This window comes from Pseudophryne corroboree, chromosome 2 (assembly GCF_028390025.1).
Source record: "Pseudophryne corroboree isolate aPseCor3 chromosome 2, aPseCor3.hap2, whole genome shotgun sequence".
In the NCBI taxonomy this organism is placed as follows: Eukaryota; Metazoa; Chordata; class Amphibia; order Anura; family Myobatrachidae; genus Pseudophryne; species Pseudophryne corroboree.
This window is the reverse complement of record NC_086445.1, coordinates 726,019,936-726,043,215: the sequence shown is the minus strand read 5'-3', so window position 1 is coordinate 726,043,215 and position 23,280 is coordinate 726,019,936. Positions and strand designations below refer to the sequence as shown.

At 45.2% G+C, this 23,280-nt stretch overlaps 1 protein-coding gene across 3 annotated transcripts in view; it reads right to left on the bottom strand.

The window, feature by feature from the left end:
• Positions 1-23,280, bottom strand: part of CTTNBP2NL (CTTNBP2 N-terminal like) — a 200,278-nt gene that overhangs the window by 73,631 nt on the left and 103,367 nt on the right. For all 3 annotated transcript variants that reach the window (XM_063955377.1, XM_063955379.1, XM_063955378.1), the window contains one exon: positions 17,489-17,596. In XM_063955377.1, coding sequence (XP_063811447.1) covers positions 17,489-17,596 — 108 coding nt within the window. The remainder of the gene's footprint in view (positions 1-17,488; positions 17,597-23,280) is intronic.

Below are 23,280 nucleotides of genomic sequence, written 5' to 3'. Positions count from 1 at the left end.
GAAATGGCCCTTCAATGAGTTGGATACCTGCAGGCTGGTACAAATAGTGTGCACTGTCAATGATAAAATACTGCTTGGTAATCTGGTTGGACGATAGCTCAGGTAGGGGAGGTATAGAAAAATGCTGTCCACCAAGGAGGGAAATAGTGCAACCTACAGGCTCAGAGAAACAGCGTGGCCATTTTTAAGCAGATTCACTGCAGACTTGAGGTTACCATGCTCGTCAGCATGCTGGTGATCAGCAAAAAAAGGCACTCAGGCCAGTCCAAACAGAGTATTGTGTCAGGATCTGTACAATCTGGAGCAGTTGGGAACAGCATGTGTCTTTGGGCACAGGAACTGGGACCACTTGACAATAGATAAAGCTGGAGTAAGAATGGCAAAGAACTTTAATGATGCTGCTACTGGAGAAGACTCTAGGGCTGAGGCAACAGAGATGCTTGGGACCGGGTTGGAACCAGTGATGCTTGGGAGCGGGCTGAAACCAGTGATGCTTGAGAGCGGCCTCAAACCAGTGATGCTTGAGAGCGGCCTCAAACCAGTGATGCTTGAGAGCGGCCTCAAACCAGTGATGCTTGAGAGCGGCCTCAAACCAGTGATGCTTGAGAGCGGCCTCAAACCAGAGATGCTTGAGAGCGGCCTCAAACCAGAGATGCTTGAGAGCGGCCTCAAACCAGAGATGCTTGAGAGCGGCCTCAAACCAGAGATGCTTGAGGGCGGCCTCAAACCGGAGATGCTTGAGAGCGGGCTCAAACCAGCAATGCTTGAGACCATGCTGGATCAATTTCAGTACTTGAAATCAGCAGGACGGATATAGAGGAGATGATCAGATGAAGCTCACAGGTGTAAGCACAATCAGGAAAGATTCACAACAGAATTAAGATGCAAGTTTATAAACAAGGCTTTAAATTTCAGGAGCAGATTCCAGCAGGGAACTTTGGGTGTAATTCAGAGTTGATCGCAGCAGCAAATTTGTTAGCAGTTGGGCAAAACCATGTGCACTGCAGTTGTGGCAGATATAACATTTGCAGAGAGTTAGATTTGGGTGGGTTATTTTGTTTCTGTGCAGGGTAAATACTGGCTGCTTTATTTCTACACTGCAATATAGATTTCAGTTTGAACACACCCCACCCAAATCTAACTCTTTCTGCACATGTTATATCTGCCCCCCTTGCAGTACACATGGGGTGTAATTCGGAGTTGATCGCAGCAGGAACTTTGTTAGCAGTTGGGCAACACCATGTGCACTGCAGGGGAGGCAGATATAACATGTGCAGAGAGAGTTAGATTTGGGTGTGGTGTGTTCAATCTGCAATCTAAATTGCAGTGTAAAAATAAAGCAGCCAGTATTTACCCTGCACAGAAACAAAATAAACCACCCAAATCTAACTCTCTCTGCACATGTTATATCTGCCTCCCCTGCAGTGCACATGGTTTTGCCCAACTGCTAACAAAGTTCCTGCTGCAATCAACTCAGAATTACCCCCATGGTTTTGTCCACCTGCTAACAAATTTGCTGCTGCGATCAACTCTGAATTAGGCCCATTGAGAACATTGGAAAGACTTGTAATTAGTTAAGGGGGTAATTCAGAGTTGATCGCAGCAGCAAATTTGTTAGCAGTTGGGCAAAACCATGTGCACTGCAGGGGGGGGGGGGGGGGGGCAGATATAACATGTGCAGAGAGTTAGATTTGGGTGGGGTGTGTTCAAACTTAAATCTAAATTGCAGTGTAAAAATAAAGCAGCCAGTATTTACTCTGCACAGAAACAAAATAACCCACCCAAATCTAACTCTCTCTGCAAATGTTATACCTGCCACACCTGCAGTGCACATGGGGGGTCATTCCGAGTTGTTCGCTCGGTAAAAATCTTCGCATCGCAGCGATTTTCCGCTTAATGCGCATGCGCAATGTCCGCACTGCGACTGCGCCAAGTAAATTTGCTATGCACTTAGGAATTTTACTCACGGCATTTTCATCGTTCTGGCGATCGTAATGTGATTGACAGGAAATGGGTGTTACTGGGCGGAAACAGGCCGTTTTATGGGCGTGTGGGAAAAAACGCTACCGTTTCCGGAAAAAACGCAGGAGTGGCTGGAGAAACGGGGGAGTGTCTGGGCGAACGCTGGGTGTGTTTGTGACGTCAAACCAGGAACGACAAGCAGTGAAATGATCGCAGATGCCGAGTAAGTCTGAAGCTACTCAGAAACTGCTACGAGGTGTGTAATCGCAATATTGCGAATACATCGTTCGCAATTTTAAGATGCTAAGATTCACTCCCAGTAGGCGGCGGCTTAGCATGAGCAAATCTGCTAAAATTCACTTGCGAGCGAACAACTCGGAATGACCCCCATGGTTTTGCCCATTAGCTAACAAATTTGCTACTGTGATCAACTCTGAATTACCCCCTAAGTACAGCTGGAAGCAATACTGGATTGTAGTAACAGATAATATCCATAACTTGGAATTATGAGGCTTAGCTGATTAGTTGCACTGAAAACATTGGATAAATCTGTGACTTGGAAAGCACTGATGCTTGCAGAAAGGGCACTTAGCAAAACTGAGGCACTGTACTGGAACTAGAATCTGCAGGCTTACTGCTATACAGGAGACAGGATTTCAGCAATGTGACTTATTGCTCTTACAGTGATCTAATGAAACACTTATACCCCTTTCATACCGCCACCCCTGAACACGGGTTATTGGCACATGAACACGCATAACCCGTGTTCATGTGCGGTGTGAAAGGTGCCAGGGTTGAAATACCAGGTTGAGTGACCCAGTATTTCAACCCAAGTCGTGAGCAGGGTTGAACACGTGTGAGATCATGTGATCTCCAAGCGCCGCTTTAGCCGCGTCACCACTGACATCAGCAACCCGGCAATATGCCGCGCTGCTGACTGCGGTGAGAAAGGTGCCTGAGGCGGGTCGCAACCTGGGATCTCCTGTGTCAGGCTCCCGTGTGCGACCCGCCTCAGGCGTTGTGAAAGGGGTATTACTGTAGTTCATGAAACATGTTTGAAAGTCTGATTAGTGACAAAGCAGAGGCGCAGATTCTCAGCTACAGTCAGAGCTAGATACTACTCCTTAGCCAGACTCCGGTCAGCGGGATGCTAGCCACGGCCCTCATGAAGTTCCCCTTAAGTAGTGCACTAGCAAAGGGCAAAGGAAATATGGCAGATAATGGTTCACAGCGAGACCTGAAGGATAAATGGTGCAAAGGGCATCTAGGACTGACAGCATGCCGGGCTAAGCTAAACCCCCAGTATCTGAAATGCAATTAGCAATTTATGGTGCACCTGAAAAAGACAGGGCACATTTCTAGATATAAAAACAGGCAGTGCCTGGTGCCCTGCTCAACGGAAACACTAGCTAAGTCTTTTTTGTATGAAATGCCTATTTCCCTATTCAGATGTAGCCACGCTCATCATGACTACATCTAGGTACCAAGTGTATTCCCAACGTGGCTAGGCTCACCCGCACACAGCAGCATTCGCGCCTATATGTAGCCATGATGAGCGTGGCTACCACTGTAGATTGTAAGCATGACTCTCTTACATCTTTCTCGGTCTGTTATTACCCTGTCTTGTTTTATTACTGATTTGTTCCAAACTCTAAAGCACAACAGAATATGCTGGCACTATATAAATAAAAGGTAATCAAAATAAAAGGGTGTGCAAAAGGGAATACTTTTAACAGCTAGTTCAAAACAGAATATGCAAAAGTTAGTACTGCACCATTTTTGCGGTTTACAAGATTGGAATAGCAAAGAGGGTTGTATAATACCTGCTTCTTTGATTGACTGGCACTCACAAATCATTAGAGAAATGCTGATGAAACATCAATAAACTATAGTAAAAAACAAACAAAAAAAAAACACATCTAGGGCCACTATAGCAGTCAGTTTCTTTTGCACAGGACAATTTCTTGTACCCAGACATTTTAAGTATAAATAAGGACATATGTACTGTAGATACATATACTTAAGTAAGGGAGTCTAGTAATACTGAGATTACTGGTCTCACAGTTCACAAAAAAAGAACAAACCAAAAAAACAACCTGTAAATAATGCGTACTGTGTGATTTCCTTGCCATGAAGCCGGTGAACAATCACATGACATAAAATCTTTAAAACAGTCTCCTAGGAACTTAGGGGGCGATTCAGACCTGATCGCAGATGTGCTAAATTTAGTACATCCACAATCAGATTTTCTGACATGCAGGGGGGGGGGGGGGGGGGTCTAAGCGCCCAGCACAGGGGGCTAGTCTGCCCCACCCCCACACACAGGTGCGAAAGCATCGATACAAGCTTTCACACCCGCCAAGTAGCTCCCTGCCTGCGCAGCCTAGCTGCGCTGACAGGCAGCTACCCGCTATGTTTTGGGTCGCAGCGGCTGCGTGATGTCACACAGTCGCCCCGGCCTGTCCCTGCAACGTGTCCGGAACCGCCCCCTCCTCCCAATGGCGTTCAAACACCGTTGGCACGCCCCCTCCCGCCCCGCGACTGCCTCTGCCTGTCAATCAGGCACAGGCGATCGTAGCAGTGAGATGCTTTCGCATCTCGCTGTGTGCGCACGTGCGGTGTTGCCACTGCACGTGCGCACAACCAAAAGGGCTTCAGGCTGCGATTGTTGCTGCCGTTGCAGCGATCGGGTCTGAATTAGGCCCTTAGTTTTGCTCAATGAAGCATCAAAAAAGAATGCAGGAATACCAGAAGGGTACAAATACAGGAAATAAATGCATAAGAAAAGGACAACATCAGGGACTACTATAGAAGTGATATTACATTACTAACTTCCTACAACAATGTCACCATAAATAACAGTAGAACTGATGCTTCATAACAGAACATAGATACATCACTATATAACACGCTGAAATTATCTTGTATCATGACAAAATTATCCACTAGGATCTCATACAAAGAGACCCTAAGAAGACGTTTAGAAGGTCCATGTTTGGCTTTATTGCATGGAAAAGCTAGACAAAGAAATCTCAGTTTTGCTGAACTGGTCTTTGTGGTTTTTCCCTGGCGGTCTGTCACTTCTGCTGCCGGCCACAGCTCCAGATGCTGATGAAATCACTGCCTCACACACTAAACACTTCCTATCCTGTGGCTGGTTCAGCCTAACCCACCCTCCTTCCTGGCCTGCTGATGGGGTTTTCCAAAATAAAGAGAAAAATAAAACACAGGAACAAGAGACGACTTAACTACTACCTTGCCAGAAGCCAGCTACTTCCAGTGTTATAAAAGGAATGTGATAAACCCAATAAATATAATTAAATACAAATATACAATTAGATTTCAAGCATGTATTCAATAAAATATATATATATATATATATATATATATATATATATATATATATATTTATATATTTTCCGGAGAAAGCACAGTGATTAATAAAACTATATATAGATTTTCTTTCTCACCTTATACAGTCTGTCAACATAATTTGTCATGCCTGACAAAGAAGCAATGTGCTAATTTCCATTAGAAACATGTGACCAAATGTAGCAATCTCATAAGATTCATATCTATACATGTGAAATTTGGACATTTATATTATTTCACATTCTAGGGCTGCACTCACACTTACTAAGCAACATAACGACGCTGATTCAGAGATGGATGCAGAAGCGTCCACATTTATTGGCTGCTACTTTATGCAAATTATGCTGCAAAGTCCTTCCCTTGTGTACATCAGTGGTATGAATGTGACGGCTGTAATAATGATTGGTGCGTCTTTAGATGCACCATAAAAACTTGTACCATCCCTATGGCAGGTGCAATTTCTCTGCCCGAGTATGGCCGCCTATGTTATTGCAATTCTAACTTGTAGAACAAGGTCATCAAAAAGATCCAAAACTACTGCCACTTTTAGAATCATATCTACGCCACTATATAAATAAATTTTTCTTCTATCAACGTACTCAGGGCTGTACCGAGGGTGGTGGTGTGCGTCATAGTGCCCAACTGCCGGGAGAACAGCAGTGCTGTACGTGTTGTGTGTGCAGCCTGGAGCTTTGTATGAGAGCCCTGCTATCTGCTGGGCTCTCAACCCTTCAACTCATGCTGTCACATTATTGGACCTGCATGAGTTAACAGGAGTCGATTTACGAAGGGAGCAGAGCAGCTGTAAAGCGGAGCTGCCTGGAAAGCACAATAGGAGTTCACAATGCTGGTTGGCAGTAAGTTGTCGGTTTTTACATTTTATTAAAACAGGCTATAAACATTTATCCCCATGCCAGCATTATAGGCATTAAGGTCATATGCATTATTCAGTATACGGCAAGATATATTTCTATTGGTAAGTGTCGTGGACACCCACAAGTGGGAATAGCCCTAGTGAGGCTGTCTGCATTCTCGGCTGTCGGGATTCCAGTGTTGAGATCCTGAACGCTGGGATCCCGACAGCCAGGATATTTACTACATCCCATTCCAGACATATATTATTCTACTACTGTGGCTAAAATTAATAGTGTTTATCTGTAATCTTATTTATATGATAAATATATACTAGCTGATACTGTATGCCCGGATTCAAAAGGTTTGCTAGGCAGAACATTTTACCTCACCCCCCTTAGGAGTCAACTTTCAAAGAAAATCCCTGCCTAGTGGGTAGCTGCGAAATAAGTTTCCAGACCACCCACCCAGCAGGTCACATGTTCCAGATCACCCAGCAGGTGCACACAGAGAGTTCACCAACTATCACATTTTCCAGAGCACAGTGGTGATGCACTGTAAATGGCAGGTGGACATTTTGCCACATAAGTCTGAGACGAAGCAACCAATTACATTTACAACACCAATATTTTTCTGCAAATCTATGGACCAAGGGGGTAATTCCAAGTTGATCGCAGCAGGAAATTTTTTAGCAGTTGGGCAAAACCATGGGGGTAATTCCAAGTTGATCGCAGCAGGAAATTTTTTAGCAGTTGGGCAAAACCATGTGCACTGCAGGGGGGGCAGATATAACATTTGCAGAGAGAGTTAGATTTGGGTGTGGTGAGTTCAATCTGCAATCTAAATTGCAGTGTAAAAATAAAGCAGCCAGTATTTACCCTGCACAGAAACAAATTAACCCACCCAAATCTAACTCTCTCTGCAAATGTTATATCTGCCCCCCCTGCAGTGCACATGGTTTTGCCCAACTGCTAAAAAATATCCTGCTGCGATCAACTTGGAATTACCCCCCATGTGCATTGCAGGTGTGGCAGATATAACATGTGCAGAGAGAGTTAGATTTGGGTGGGTTATTTCATTTCTGTGCAGGGTAAATACTGGCTGCTTTATTTTTACACTGCAAATTAGATTGCAGATGAACACACCACACCCACATCTAACTCTCTCTGCACATGTTAAATCTGCCTCCCCTGCAGTGCACATGGTTTTGCCCAACAGCTAAAAAATGTCCTATGAGATCAACTTGGAATTACCCCCCAAGACTGAAAATTTGGTATATGATGCAGTGCCGTAACTAGGCATTTTAGCGCTGTGTGCAAGAAACGGCATTGGCGCCCCCCCCCCCCCTTCCATGCAAGACAGGGGAAGTGCGCGGTGTAGGCGCATGAAAAATATATAGGGGCTTGGCTTCATGGGGAAGGGGTGTGGCCACAAAATAATACCAATTCATACTTCGTGCACAATAGTCTCCATTATTCAAATTACGCTGCACAGTAGTGCCACTACACCAGGTAGAGCCCCTTTTACACATTACAGCAGACAGTCCCCCTTTTTACACATTACAGAAGACAGCGTCCCCCTTTTTACACATTATGGCAGACAGCGTCCCCTTTTACACATTACAGCAGACAGTCCCCCCTTTTTTACACATTACGGCAGACAGCGTCCCCCTTTTTACACATTACGGCAGACAGCGTCCCCCTTTTTACACATTACGGCAGACAGTCCACCTTTTTACACATTACGGCAGCCAGCGTCCCCCTTTTTACACATTACGGCAGCCAGCGTCCCCCTTTTTACACATTACGGCAGCCAGTCCCCCTTTTTACACATTACGGCAGCCAGTCCCCCTTTTTACACATTACGGCAAACAGCGTCCCCCTTTTTACACATTACGGCAGCCAGAATAGATAGAGAGAGAGAGAGAGGGAGAGAGAGGGAGAGGGGGGGGAGGGAGAGGGGGGGGGGGAGAGGGGGGAGAGAGAGAGGGGGGAGAGAGAAAGAGATACTTACCATCTGGCAGTCAGGCTCCTCGTGCTGGCAGATAATCAGATCCCTCGGTGCAGGCAGCGGAGAAGGAGGAGGAGGAGGGAGGGAGGGAGGGGGACTGGAGCCGCAGCAGCGCTATGTAATTGGAAGTAGCGCCGCTGCAGCAGTCCCCTCTCCTTCCGTATTGGCTGTCCACCGCCGCTGTGAATGCTGGGATGAAGGAACCGCATCCCAGCATTCACAGCAGCGCCGGGCAGCCAATACGGAAGGAGAGGGGACAGCTGCAGCGGCGCTACTACTAATTACATAGCGCTGCTGCGGCTCCAGTCCCCCTCCCTCCTCCTCCTTCTCCTCTGCTGCTTGCTGCTGCTCTCCTCCCCAGTGTGGCGCACACAGCAGAGGCGGCATGTAATGAGTCAATTTGACTCATTACATGCCACTGGCCGTTGCGCCCTCAGGGAAACTGCGCTGTGTGCCAGGTACACCTGGCACACACGTAGTTACGGCCCTGATATGATGTGCCCTGCTCAGACTATAGCATCACAGAAATATGTCATTCTTAAGTCATCCTTCTGCTATTAATATATAGATACAGTGGAATAGAGGACAGAAAATGACACAAGATTAATAATAATAATCGTGTCACAAAAATATATAAATGGAGTGGTAGGTGCTCTCTCTTACACAGGGCCCTAAAATATCTAGTTACAGCTCTGAATGTACTGCATGTTGTCATAATGTATCAATATCACCACAGTTTAAGTGGAAACAAACATTTATACTAATAGGAAAAAATAAGAATTTACTCACCGGTAATTCTATTTCTTGTAGTCCGTAGTGGATGCTGGGTACTCCGTAAGGACCATGGGGTATAGACGGGCTCCGCAGGAGACTGGGCACTCTTAAAAGAAAGATTAGGTACTATATCTGGTGTGCACTGGCTCCTCCCTCTATGCCCCTCCTCCAGACCTCAGTTAGGGAAACTGTGCCCGATAGAGCTGACATTACTAGGAAAGGATTTGGAATCCAGGTTAAGACTCATACCAGCCACACCAATCACACCGTACAACTCGTGATAACTATACCCAGTTAACAGTATGAACAATAACTGAGCCTCTCTCAACAGATGGCTCATACAATAACCCTTTAGTTAAGCAATAACTATATACATGTATTGCAGAGAGTCCGCACTTGGGACGGGCTCCCAGCATCCACTACGGACTACGAGAAATAGAATTACCGGTGAGCAAATTCTTATTTTCTCTGACGTCCTAGTGGATGCTGGGTACTCCGTAAGGACCATGGGGATTATACCAAAGCTCCCAAACGGGCGGGAGAGCGCGGATGACTCTGCAGCACCGAATGAGCAAACTCAAGGTCCTCCTCAGCCAGGGTATTAAACTTGTAGAATTTTGCAAAAGTGTTTGAACCCGACCAAGTAGCAGCTCGGCAAAGTTGTAAAGCCGAGACCCCTCGGGCAGCCGCCCAAGAATAGCCCACCTTCCTCATGGAATGGGCTTTTACTGATTTAGGATGCGGCAGTCCAGCCGCAGAATGTGCAAGCTGAATCGTGCTACAGATCCAGCGAGCAATAGTCTGCTTTTAAGCAGGAGCACCCAGCTTGTTGGGTGCATGCAGGATAAATAGCGAGTCAGTTTTTCTGACTCTAGCCGTCCTGGAAACATAAAAGTTTCAGGGCCCGGACTACGTCCAGCAACTTGGAATCCTCCAAGTCCCGAGTAGCCGCAGGCACCACAATAGGTTGGTTCAAATTAAACGATGATACCACCTTAGGGAGAAATTGGGGACGAGTCCTCCATTCTGCCCTTTCCATATGGAAGATCAGATATGGGCTTTTACATGACAAAGCCGCCAATTCTGACACACGCCTAGTCCAAGCTAAGGCCAAAAGCATGACCACTTTCCACGTGAGATATTTTAGCTCCACGGTCTTAAGTGGCTCAAACCAGTGGGATTTTAGGAATCCAACACACGTTAAGATCCCAAGGTGCCACTGGAGGCACAAAAGGGGCTGAATATGCAGCACCCCTGTAACAATGTCCGAACTTCAGGCAGTGAAGCCAGTTCTTTTTGAGAGAAAAAGGGATAGGGCCGAAATCTTGGCCTTTATGTATCCTAATTTTAGGCCCATAGTCACTCCTGACTGTAGGAAGTACAGGAATCGACCCCCCTGGAATTCCTCTGTAGGGCCTTCCCGGCCACACACCAAGCAACCTATTTTCGCCATATACAGTGAAAAAGTCTTGCTGTCACGTCTTTCCTAGCCTTTATCAGCGTAGGAATAACTGCATCCGGAATGCCCTTTTCCGCTAGGATCCGGCGTTCAACCGCCATGCCGTCCAACGCAGCCGCGGTAAGTCTTGGAACAGACAGGGTCCCTGTTGCAACATGTCCTGACTGAGAGGCAGAGGCCATGGGTCCTCTAAGAGCATTTCTTGCAGTTCCGGGTACCGAATCCTTCTTGGCCAATCCGGAGCAAAGAATATTGTTCACACTCCTCCGTTTATTACAATTCTCAGCCCTTGGGTCTGAGAGGAAGAGGAGGGAATATATAGACCGACTGGAACACCCACGGTGTTACTAGTGCGACCACAGCTATCGCCTGAGAGTCCCTTGACCCAGCGTAAAACCTTTTTTATCTTTTTATTGAGGTGGGACGCCATGTAGTCCAACTGAGGCAGTTTCCATCAATTTGCAAAACTGCGTGAAGACTTCCTGATGAAGTCACCACTTTCCCGGGTGGAGGTCGTGTCCACTCCCGGAATGAACACTGCTGACAGTGCGCTTACTTGATTCTCCGCCCAGCGAAGAATTCTGGTGGCTTCTACCCTCGCCACCCTGCTCCTTGTGCCGCCTTGGCGGTTTACATGAGCCCCTGCGGTCTGACTGGATCAGAACCGGTTGGTCGCGAAGCAGGAACTCCGCTTGACTAAGGGCGTTGTATATGGCCCTTAGTTCCAGGATATTGATGTGAAGGCAAGTCTGTTGGCTTGACCACAACCTTGGAATTTTCTTCCCTGTGTAACTGCCCCCCACCCTCGGAGGCTTGCATCCGTGGTCACCAGGACCCAGTCCTGAATGCCGAATCTGCGGCCCTCGAGAAGGTGAGCACTCCGCAGCCACCACAGGAGAGACACCCTGGCCCTGGGGGATAGGGTGATTAACCGATGCATCTGAAGATGTGATCCGGACCACTTGTCCAGTAAGTTCCATTGACCCTGCATGGAACCAGCCGAAGCGGATGGCCTCGTATGATGCCATCATCCTTCCCAGGACTCAAGTGCAGTGATGCACTCACACCTGTTTTGGTTTTCAATAGATTCCTGACCAGTGTCATGAGCTCCTGAGCTCTCTCTATCGGGAGATAGACCCTCTTCTGGTCTGTGTCTAGGATCATGCCTAGGCGAGGCAGATGAGCTGTAGGAACCAACTGCGACTTCGGAATATATAGAATCCAGTCGTGTTGCCGTTTCACTTCCAGAGAAGGTGATACGCTGTCCAGCAACTGCTCTCTTGATCTCGCTTTTATGAGGAGATCATCCAAGTATGTGATAATAGTGACACCTTGCTTCCGCAGGAGCACCATCATATCCGCCATTACCTTGGTGAAATTGGTAATGACAATCCCGTACCGCAATTCTGAGGTACGCCTGATGAGGTGGATAAATGGGGACACGAAGGTATGCATCCCTTATGTCCCGATTAATTTCAGGCTTGCAATGACCGCTCTTAGCGATTCCATCTTGAACCTGAACCTTTTCAGGTATATGTTCAGGGATTTTAATTCAATATGGGTCTAACCGAACCGTCTGGTTTCGGGATTATAACATGGTCGAATAATAACACCCTCTTGTTGAAGGAGGGGACCCTTGACCACCACCTGTTGAAGATACAATTTACGAATTGCAGTTAACACTGGCTCCCTCTCTTGGGGGGAAGCCCGCCGGGTCCTCGGTGAGGGGGCATCTTCTCACAGTCCAGCCTGTATCCCTGCGATACAATTTCTATTGCCCAGGGATCTAACAGGGAGTGAACCCACTTGTGGCTGAACTTACGAAGGCGTGTCCCCCCCGGGCCTAGCTCCGCCTGTGGAGCCCCAGCGACATGCGGTGGATTTTTGTAGAGGCCGGGGAGGACTTCTGTTCCTGGGGACTAGCTGTGTTGTACAGCTTCTTTCCTCTGCCCCCGGCTCTGACAAGAAAGGACGGACCTCAGACTTTCTTGTTTCTTTATTCGAAAAGCTGCATTTAATAATGTCGTGCTTTCCTAGGCTGTGCAGGAATATAAGGCAAAAAATCAGAATTACCAGCTATAGCTGTGGAGACCAGGCCCGAGAACCTTTCTCCACACAATCCTCAGCCTTCCATATGCCTCTTAAGTCGGCATCATCTGTCCAATGTATATTCTACAGGACACGTCAAGCAGAAATCGACATAGCTTTTGTCTCTAGGACCCAGTATACTCATGTCCCTTTGGGCATGCTTTATAATTATATATCTATCACTTAAGACAGCATCTTAAAATATTTATATGCATACTAGGGTCTCAATCTCTGCTGATAAGGTACCTGTCCACGCTGCCACAGCGCTATAAACCCATGCCGACACAATCGCCGGTCTGGGTAGTATACTAGAATGTGCACACTATCTGCAGGATCCCTGAGAATAGCTAGTGCAAACAGGACACCCAAGGGGAAGATTCTCAACACATCCTGGCCCTAGTGGGGAAAGGATACAGCCTGAGAATTCTCTTGTGGGAAGCTGCCGTCTCTTGTCTGGAGATTCCCGCTCTTTTTCCTCATGAGAGGAGGGAAATTTACCTCAGCATTCTTCCCCTTAACATGTGTACTCTCGTGTCAGGGACAGATGAGTCATCAGTGATATGCAAATCATCTTTTATTCCAATAATCATATATTGTATATCTTTTAGCCCTCTTGGCTGTAACTTTGCATTATCATAGTCGACAGTAGAGTTAAACTCCGTGTCGATACTTTGTTATTTTGGATAGTGAGCATAGAGAGACTCTGAAGGACTCTGTGACATAGGGACAGACCAGAGTAGATTTCCTTTCTGTTCCCTAACCTTTTGTGCAATAATTTTACCTCAGCACTTACACATATCCAAACAGGTGTCGGCGTTGTTGACGGAGACACCCTCCCACACACTTATCCGCTCTATCACCTCCTTAGAGGAGCCTTTTACCTCAGACATGTCGACACACGCGTACCGACACACCACACACACAGGGGATGCTCTATTTGAAGACAGTTCCCCCACCAGGCCCTCTGGAGAGACAGAGAGAGAGTATGCCAGCACACACCACAGCGCTATATAATACAGGGATGTACACTATACTGAGTGATTTTTCCCCTATAGCAGCTTATATACACAGTTTTGCGCCTAAATTTATGTGCACCCCCCTCTCTTTTTTACCCTTTGTGTACCAGGATACTGCAGGGGAGAGCCTGGGGAGCTTCCTTCCAGCTGAGCTGTGAAGAGAAAATGGCGCCGGTGTGCTGAGGAAGAAGGCCCGACCCCCTCAGCGGCGGGCTTCTGTCCTTTTATGTACTTTAATGGCGGGGGTTAATGCACATATACAGTTTATCAGACTGTATTATGTGCTTTTCACCAAGTAAGGTAATCTAATTGCTGCCCAGGGCGCCCCCTCCCCCAGCGCCCTGCACCCATCAGTGACCAGAGTGTGTGGTGTGCTAAGGGAGCAATGGCGCACAGCTGCAGTGCTGTGCGCTACCTTAATGAAGACCGGAGTCTTCAGCCGCCGATTTTCAACTTCTCTTTGTTCTTCTGGCTCTGCAAGGGTGACGGCGGCGCGGCTCCGGGACCGGACGACCGAGGACTGGGCCTGTGTTCGATCCCTATGGAGCTAATGGTGTCCAGTAGCCTTAGAAGCCCAAGCTAGCTGCAAGCAGGTAGGTTCGCTTCTCTCCCCTCAGTCCCACGTAGCAGTGAGTCTGTTGCCAGCAGATCTCACTGAAAATAAAAAACCTAACAAATACTTTCTTTTCTAGGAAGCTCAGGAGAGCCTCTAGGGTGCATCCAGCTCTGGCCGGGCACAGATACTAACTGAGGTCTGGAGGAGGGGCATAGAGGGAGGAGCCAGTGCACACCAGATATAGTACCTAATCTTTCTTTTAAGAGTGCCCAGTCTCCTGCGGAGCCCGTCTATACCCCATGGTCCTTACGGAGTACCCAGCATCCACTAGGATGTCAGAGAAACAATAGTATTCAAAGGAAATAATTACCCAGGCTACAAATGTCTACTATACTATATGAATACATATCAATGGTAGAGAGACAAAAAACTTAATGTAAAGAGAAGTATAATAAAATAAAAACCTATGGCGTAAGAGGTTAAATGAGAAGGAAAGGTTGAATACCAGGGGAGCAAGGAGAAGGAGAAGGAAATACTGACTAACACTGACAATGCTGTCTGTAATGTTCTTACTCAATCAGTGCTGTCTGTGTAGCACAACTGTGATTCAAATCTAATTATAGCATGAGGTCTGTACATCTGCAAATTAATGTCATTCTAAAGGTCCCTCTGTATGCACCCTCCCTGCATTATGGCAACAAAACCAATGTACTGGGGGGGGGGGGGGGGGGGAGTCATTCCGAGTTGATCGGTCGCTAGCTGTTTTTTGCGGCCGTGCGAACACATAGTCACCACCCACAGGGGAGTCTATTTTAGCCTTGCAAGTGTGCGATCGCATGTGCAGCCGAGTTGTGCAAAAACATTTTGTGCAGTTTCTGAGTAGCTCTGAACTTACTCAGCCCTTGCGATTACTTCAGCCTGTCCGGGGTCGGAATTGACGTCAGACACCCGCCCTGCAAACGCTTGGACACGCCTGCGTTTTTCCAAACACTCCCAGAAAATGGTCAGTTGACACCCATAAACGCCTTCTTCCTGTCAGTGTGCATACGCATGCGTAGTCGTGAGATGATCGCAGCGCAGTGAAAAAACCTAGCGTGCGATCAGGTCGGAATGACCCCCTATGTTCACACTAACTAACCATGACACATGATGAATAACTGATCATTACCCAGCAATACCTGTGCTGGAGCTTCAAGTCCGATTGGTCAGATACAACCGTCAGGGGGTGGTTATGGACTTCTTCAGATTCCAGAAACGATTGGAATGGGCAGCATTAACTAGGATATGTACCCAAAAATCAGCTAAGTAGCAGTAACTATAACAATTAGATTGAAATCCCCTTTAATATACAACATTTTTCTTAAATTCAGTGCCAAAATATTAAGTAGAACATTAGCATTTGGACCACAGGGGACATTGTTCAATCAGCAATTGAACAGAAACAGCGAAAAAATAATTAACAGCAGCAGTAATTATTCCTGAATCATTACACCACTGGTATCATTCCATAGAAGTGGAATATAAGTAGATACTTGTGTAATTTAATTTAGTTGAATATAATCAGGCAGTGGTAGCCTATAGAGATCTAAAGGATTTGCATGAGCCAAATTTCAAACCAATCTTTAGAGCCCAAGGGATACAAATGTTGCGTACTCAACTAACAGCAGCTGCTGCAGAAATGGCTCAGGCAGTGCTAACTTATGGGCCACTGTGGTCGATCACAACACAAGACGAAAACAAACTCTGTTTCTAACAAATGGATTTAAATATTTACTGCTCTGAGCCCTTATTAAGGCATTTAAATCAGCTCAGAGGTTTAATCTTGGCACACAAGCTTTTCTCCGTCCTGCTGAAGAGCTCAAAGCTTGGCTGCAATTCTACAAATCGCCATATTGGGAAGTCAAATCCGTGAATAGCGTGCAGATAACATGTGGATAGGTCCGTCTCGGTGGGATGTAAACTAATAAAAAATAAAGCAACAATACCAGTACATATTAAAGCAGCAGGCGCATTTATTCCAGATAAGATATTTATTTTATTTTATATTTCATACAGGAATTGTTTAGGCAATTTTCATACAAATCACTCCAGCAACAGATATAATTCTGGTGGAAACTGTTTAAAAGCATGAAATGACTAGAGGAAATCTGGTAATCACAAGAGGAAATGCAATGAAACTGCTAGCAACGTGACAGAATATCTCCCTGCAAGAGAGGTCACAAAGAATAGAAAACTAATGTCCTGATACAGTGAGTAAATGGATTTCAAAGTAAGCGAAATGACAGATCAAGGCCAGCTCAGTCTTGTGGCACAAATCAGGAAGAGCAATAATAAAGAACAAATTGAGTAAAGGAATGTATAATCCTCCCACTCCCGTCTGTTTGACGTAAATAGGAGCGCAACGTTCTGTTAAAGCTATAGGGCACACCACCTTTGGAAAAAACACTAAAAAAAATTAAGTATAGTAGTACTTTGTGAGGATTCACATATGAATGACAGTTTATACCAGGTGCCAGTTAGACCCAATGAGTACTAGAGAACTTTCTTTGGGATGGGAAGTGTGCACTTGATATGGCATCTGGCTGGATGGTCAGTTTAGTATCTCGTTCATAGTGCACATCTGAACCTATGATGTTAGAATCTCCCACCTGCCTCCAGCCGCTCCTAATACTATGCACTGGGCTGCCAAAGGTAACAGTGAGGATCTAAGAGAAACTTGCAGAAATATACTGCTATGTAGGGTTACCACTCAATAAAGAGATTTTCCCAAGATGGGCAATAGTGTTGTTTCACTATTATGGCCAATAATAGTGAAATAACATTACAGGTTGAGTATCCCATATCCAAATATTCCAAAATACGGAATATTCCGAAATACGGACTTTTTTGAGTGAGACTGAAATAGTGAAATCTTTGTTTTCTGTGGCTCAATGTACTCAAACTTTGTTTAATACACAAAGTTATTAATAATACTGTATTAAATGTACTTCAGGCTGTGTGTATAAGGTGTATATGAAACATAAATGAATTTGTGTGAATGTACACACACTTTGTTTAATGCACAAAGTTATTAAAAATATTGGCTAAAATTACCTTCAGGCTGTGTGTATAAGGTGTATATGAAACATAAATGCGTTCTGTGCTTAGACTTGGGTCCCATCACCATGATATCTCATTATGGTATGCAATTATTCCAAAATACGGAAAAATCCCATATCCAAAATACCTCTGGTCCCAAGCATTTTGGATAAGGGATACTCAACCTGTATCATCATTCTGGAAATGACTGGGATGAGAGGAAGTATAATCACCGCATTCTGTAGCAGATTTTAAGTAATCCGGTAAAAAAATGACACAAGAACAACAAACATTGCTCGTCACCAGTGATACAGAACATACCTTTATTGCCTCGATAACAAGATCTCTGGCTTCTAGTTCTCCTTCTAGGATGCTCAATAGTGTCAGCAATTCAGGTTTGCTGAGTTTTTCAAGATTCATTGTGTTCCCCTAAAATAAAGAAATCAGAAATTCATTACTTAGCACATAAAATGAATGAGCTCACCTTCCACTGCAGGAACAAATTAGATTTATGAAGTTCACATCACCTAGATGTGCATTTCACACCCATTGTCTTGTACAGGTTTGTAGGAACCACACCACAGTACTCTGTTCTGTTAATGAGGACTCTGCTGCTTTCAAAATCTGACTCTTACTAGTTACCAGCCCTTCAAAATGACGGAACAACATACCAGTAATATCTGCGCCAACAGCTGTTCGTTCCCAAAAAGAGCAACACTTGAATTGCTCTGTCAGGCACTATCTAGCAACCCCAGGGCACAAAGCACTTGTGTTGCTCCTCACCCATACTAGATCAGAGTCATCCTTTCAATGAGTAGTTTGTTAAACTTCTATCCCAAAAGAGGTTTAGAACACTGCTAACATGCACAGGGCGTTTGAGAAATAGCTTTTTACCATCTGCGGTGTGCATGTTAAATATGTTAATGTATTTTTATTTGAATGTATGACATGTTGTCCCTAAACCATGGCTGCTTATGTACAAATTTTGTCTGTCACTGTGTTGGCTGATGACAATAAACTTTGAACTTGAATGAACCCCAAATGGCTAACTTTTTTTAAAAAGAACTACATGACATAATCCTATATAATAAAAGGCCAACGCTGCTCCTCACCTCAATGGGGGGGGGGGGAAGATTCAAGTGTTTTGGGGCCCGTTGGAGGAATTCAAGTTTGGCATTGACATTACTGTTATGTTGTTCCGTCATTCTGACGGGCTGGTAACTAGTGATTAAATAAATGCTTCCAATCTAGTAAAAAAGACCATGCAAAATTTCTGAAGCAAGGGATGCATCAATTCTCATCAGTCAGATTCAAATGCAGATGAGAGCGTGAAACAAAGTGAAGATGATGTAAATGATTCCCAATAATGTGATTCCCATAACAAATTTTGGAATGTGGTAAACTATTAGTATATTATAACAATACAGGTGTTTTGCAATTTTTGCTATAATTGGAGCAGCCTATTGTCGTGTCCCCCCCCCCCCCCCCACTATTAATACAACATAATCCTGTGAATAAACTTTCAGTCAGCATGTACAAGGACTCTGGTCTGTCTCTACAACTTCATTCCATATAATACATCTGGGTGCGGTTACTGGGTGTCAATGAACAAGCCAACTAATAAATATATTAAATATTTGTAATGCATCCATAATGGAAATACTAGGCTACCTCACTTCCTGGGTGCCATACTTTACCTCATTAACCTGTTTAAATAGAAGGCTTCTGTCACAGAGGACTAGAAAACACTCAGGGGCTGATTCTGAGTCTGATGCAAAATGGCTGATTTTATGTGACAGAAGTTGGATTTCCCACCTTATGCTAATGCAGTTTCTGTACGACTAACGCGAGGATCTGTGCGGCTGCAAACGGGAAGCTCTTCCACCCACTATTTTTCGGTCTATAGTCAAAATAGTAATGATTAGTACTGGCACTTGCAGCCAGGGCCATCTTTATATTACAAGCACACTGGGCAGCTGCCCAGAGCCCCATAATTCTAGGGGCATCCAAGCCAGAGCGGCGGGGCAGCATTCTCTACCGGCCTTCCAGCCTGCAGCCAGACAGTGAATGGCTGTCATCATGCTGATTGGTGGATGGCTGAAGCTATCAACCAATTTCAGTGCTGACAGTAGGGATGACCATCGGAGTGCCTTCCATCGATGGTGATGGTGCCATGACCCATCGATGGTAACAAACTATGTTATCTTGTACCATTGATGGCTTTCATCATCAGTGGTTTATACACCTGGCCTTCTACAGTCTGAGGCTCATTCTGCTTTGGGGGTGGGGCCCACAGGGGGGGGTCTAGCGTTGTAATAACAGGAAGCAGTGCAGGAATGCTGATTGACAGCTGATCCTGTCAAGTCAGCTCTACACCGAGGCGGGATATCGGCATCCCAGCACACCGTATGTGTGTCACTCATACACTCTGCACTGACTCCTGTTATTACAAACCGTGATGTACTGTGTAAGAAAAGGGGGAGGGGGGGTGGGTGGAGAGAACTATCGGGTCAACAGCAACCATTGATAGCAAGAAACCATGCTATTCCCTGCCATCGATGGTATAACTATTGAATTTTGGGTGGAGACCATCAATGATTTCAATAGTCATCCCTACCTGGCAACCATTCACTGTATGGAAGCAGAAGAACACAAAAGTATGGTCTATGCTTACGAGCAATCCTGTGACACTCCCACAAGCTAGAACAGAGATGTGCGACAGCATGATCATCACCCAGATCCCGTCCCGAAAGACCATTTCATGAAAAGCCAGGTCTGGCTCAATATATAATGGAGATTACAAAAATGCGCAAATTCACTTCTGTACATGAACTCTATGCTAAGACTCGCTATTTGAGTCCATGAAAAGATCTTTCTGACTCAGAATTATCCCTAACTTATCTATGTAGAACTGGAAAATGCTTAGGTGAGAGGTGCCCAAAATCTACAGAGTACAATGGGTAGCAAACACAGACAATACAGGCTCATTTACCTTAGCTGCAAAGTGCTGATATTTTGTAGCCCTGGGTGATATTATCGAACGCATTTAATAATACAGACAACAAGCACAAAGCATATCTGTTATCACTGGATGTCCTTTGCTTGCTGTAAATACGGCAGAGTATAATTCACATTGACAGACATAATGACAGCAAATCGGCACAAGCTGAAACTGTAAAAGCCATAGCAGTCAGTGTAAAATAACCTTTATATTTAAGGAGTAAATGTTTTAATAGCAGTGTTCATTTTATGGGTACCACATTAGATTATTACGTTAGCTACTGTATATTATACTGCATCATCACTGTATGACCCCATGTAACAATATGCAGCGGTAACAATGATTTTCTATCACTGCTTAGCGTACTGTTACCCCTGCAAGAACATATTGCTACATTAGTTCAATGATATTTGCTGACAGCGATAAGAGGTTGGAGGCCTGCCGATTCTATGCGCATATGATTAGTACGGGTAATCAAATTGGAGAGAGAAAAAAAACTAGTGCTTTATTTAAATAAAGCATTTTTTCCATGAGTATCATGTTACTTTCATATATATATATACTGCTGCTATCCTTGTTTAATAGCTTTCTTTTTCATAGCATTAGAAAGCCCATCACCTGAGAAAGCTGGTAAATAGCAAGGTGTCAGCCCCTGGTAGGTAGGGAGGTCTTTTCTCTCTTCCTAATCGCACCCATATTTCTGCACATGTCAGACTAATGTCACATACGTAGAAAAAGAGGTATACCAACGCTGGCTGCTTTAGTCAATACAAGACTTGTGAGTTTAAAATATACACATTTAATATCACAATATAAATATATACACTGCTCAAAAAAATAAAGGGAACACTAAAATAACACATCCTAGATCTGAATGAATGAAATATTCTTATTAAATACTTTGTTCTTTACATAGTTGAATGTGCGGACAACAAAATCACACAAAAAATTATCAATGGAAATCAAATTTATTAACCTATGGAGGTCTGGATTTGGAGTCACACTCAAAATGAAAGTGGAAAAACACACTACAGGCTGATCCAACTTTGATGTAATGTCCTTAAAACAAGTCAAAATGAGGCTCAGTAGTGTGTGTGGCCTCCACGTGCCTGTATGACCTCCCTACAACGCCTGGGCATGCTCCTGATGAGGTGGTGGATGGTCTCCTGAGGGATCTCCTCCCAGACTTGGACTAAAGCATCCGCCAACTCCTGGACAGTCTGTGGTGCAATGTGGCGTTGGTGGATGGAGCGAGACATGATGTCCCAGATGTGCTCAATTGGATTAAGGTCTGGGGAACGGGCGGGCCAGTCCATAGCATCAATACCTTTGTCTTGCAGGAACTGCTGACACACTCCAGCCACATGAGGCTTAGCATTGTCTTGCATTAGTAGGAACCCAGGGCCAACCGCACCAGCACATGGTCTCACAAGGGGTCTGAGGATCTCATCTCGGTACCTAATGGCAGTCAGGCTACCTCTGGCTACCTACATGAAGGGCTGTGCGGCTCCCCAAAGAAATGCCACCCCCCACCATTACTGACCCACTGCCAAACCGGTCATGCTGGAGGATGTTGCAGGCAGCAGAACGTTCTCCTTGGCATCTCCAGACTCTGTCACGTCTGTCACATGTGCTCAGTGAGAACCTGCTTTCATCTGTGAAGAGCACAGGGCGCCAGTGGCGAATTTGCCAATCTTGGTGTTCTCTGGCAAATGCCAAACGTCCTGCATGGTGTTGGGCTGCAAGCACAACCCCCACCTGTGGACGTCGGGCCCTCATACCACCCTCATGGAGTCTGTTTCTGATCATTTGAGTAGACACATGCACATTTGTGGCTTGCTGGAGGTCATTTTGCAGGGCTCTGGCAGTGCTTCTCCTGTTCCTCCTTGCACAAAGGCGGAGGTAGCGGTCCTGCTGCTGGGTTGTTGTCCTCCTACGGCCTCCTCCACGTCTCCTGATGTACTGGCCTGTCTCCTGGTAGCGTCGTCATGCTCTGGACACTACGCTGACAGACACAGCAAACCTTCTTGCCACAGCTCGCATTGATGTGCCATCCTGGATGAGCTGCACTACCTGAGCCACTTGTGTGGGTTGTAGACACCGTCTCATGCTACCACTAGAGTGAAAACACCGCCAGCTTTCAAAAGTGACCAAAACATCAGCCAGAAAGCATAGGAGCTGAGAAGTGGTCTGTGGTCACCACCTGCAGAACAACTCCTTTATTGGGGGTGTCTTGCTAATTGCCTATAATTACCACCTGTTGTCTATCCCATTTGCACAACAGCATGTGAAATTGATTGTCAATCAGTGTTGCTTCCTTAGTGGACAGTTTGATTTCACAGAAGTGTGATTGACTTGGAGTTACATTGTGTTGTTTAAGTGTTCCCTTTATTTTTTTGAGCAGTGTATTAAAGAACAATAATATCACATGTAAATAGATGAATATCAATGTAAAGCAGCCACAATTCGATCAATGATCCACTTATTCTGGCTAGGAATCTCCCTTGAAGTTAGTTGGACAGTCACAATATTAAATGGCAGATAAAAAATCCAGGTCAAGACCTTGAATGTATATTACCAGTAGTGTTCGTTGGAAAGAGTAGTCGTCCCCTTACTGGTCAGCTGGGATGTCCTTTAGGTTCTGGTGGGGTATCCAGACTATTAAGGTAATGGTGACTGGTATAGGAGAAGACAATCTCCTGGCTGGTAAGCTGGAAAGTCCTTTTAAATGTTGACTGTTGCTGCTGGTGATGCCTGTGACATATTTTCAAGTGGGGTGATGATTCCAAATAAATGCCAGTAGTAAGAAGTGTTCTCTTGTTAGAGCGCAGGTGGCATCAAGCTCATCGCGTTTCACTGGTGTGTAGTATATCCAGCTTCATGAGGAGCATCAACAGTCAGCATTTAAAAGGACTTTCCAGCCGACCAGCCAAGAGATTGCCTTCTCCTATACCAGTCACCATTAACTTAGTAGTCTGGATACCCCACCAGCACTTAAAGGACATCCCAGCTGACTAGTAAGGGGATGACTACTCTTTCCAACGAACACTACTGGTAATATCCATCCAAGGTCTTGACCTGGATTATTTATCTGCCATTTAATATTGTGACT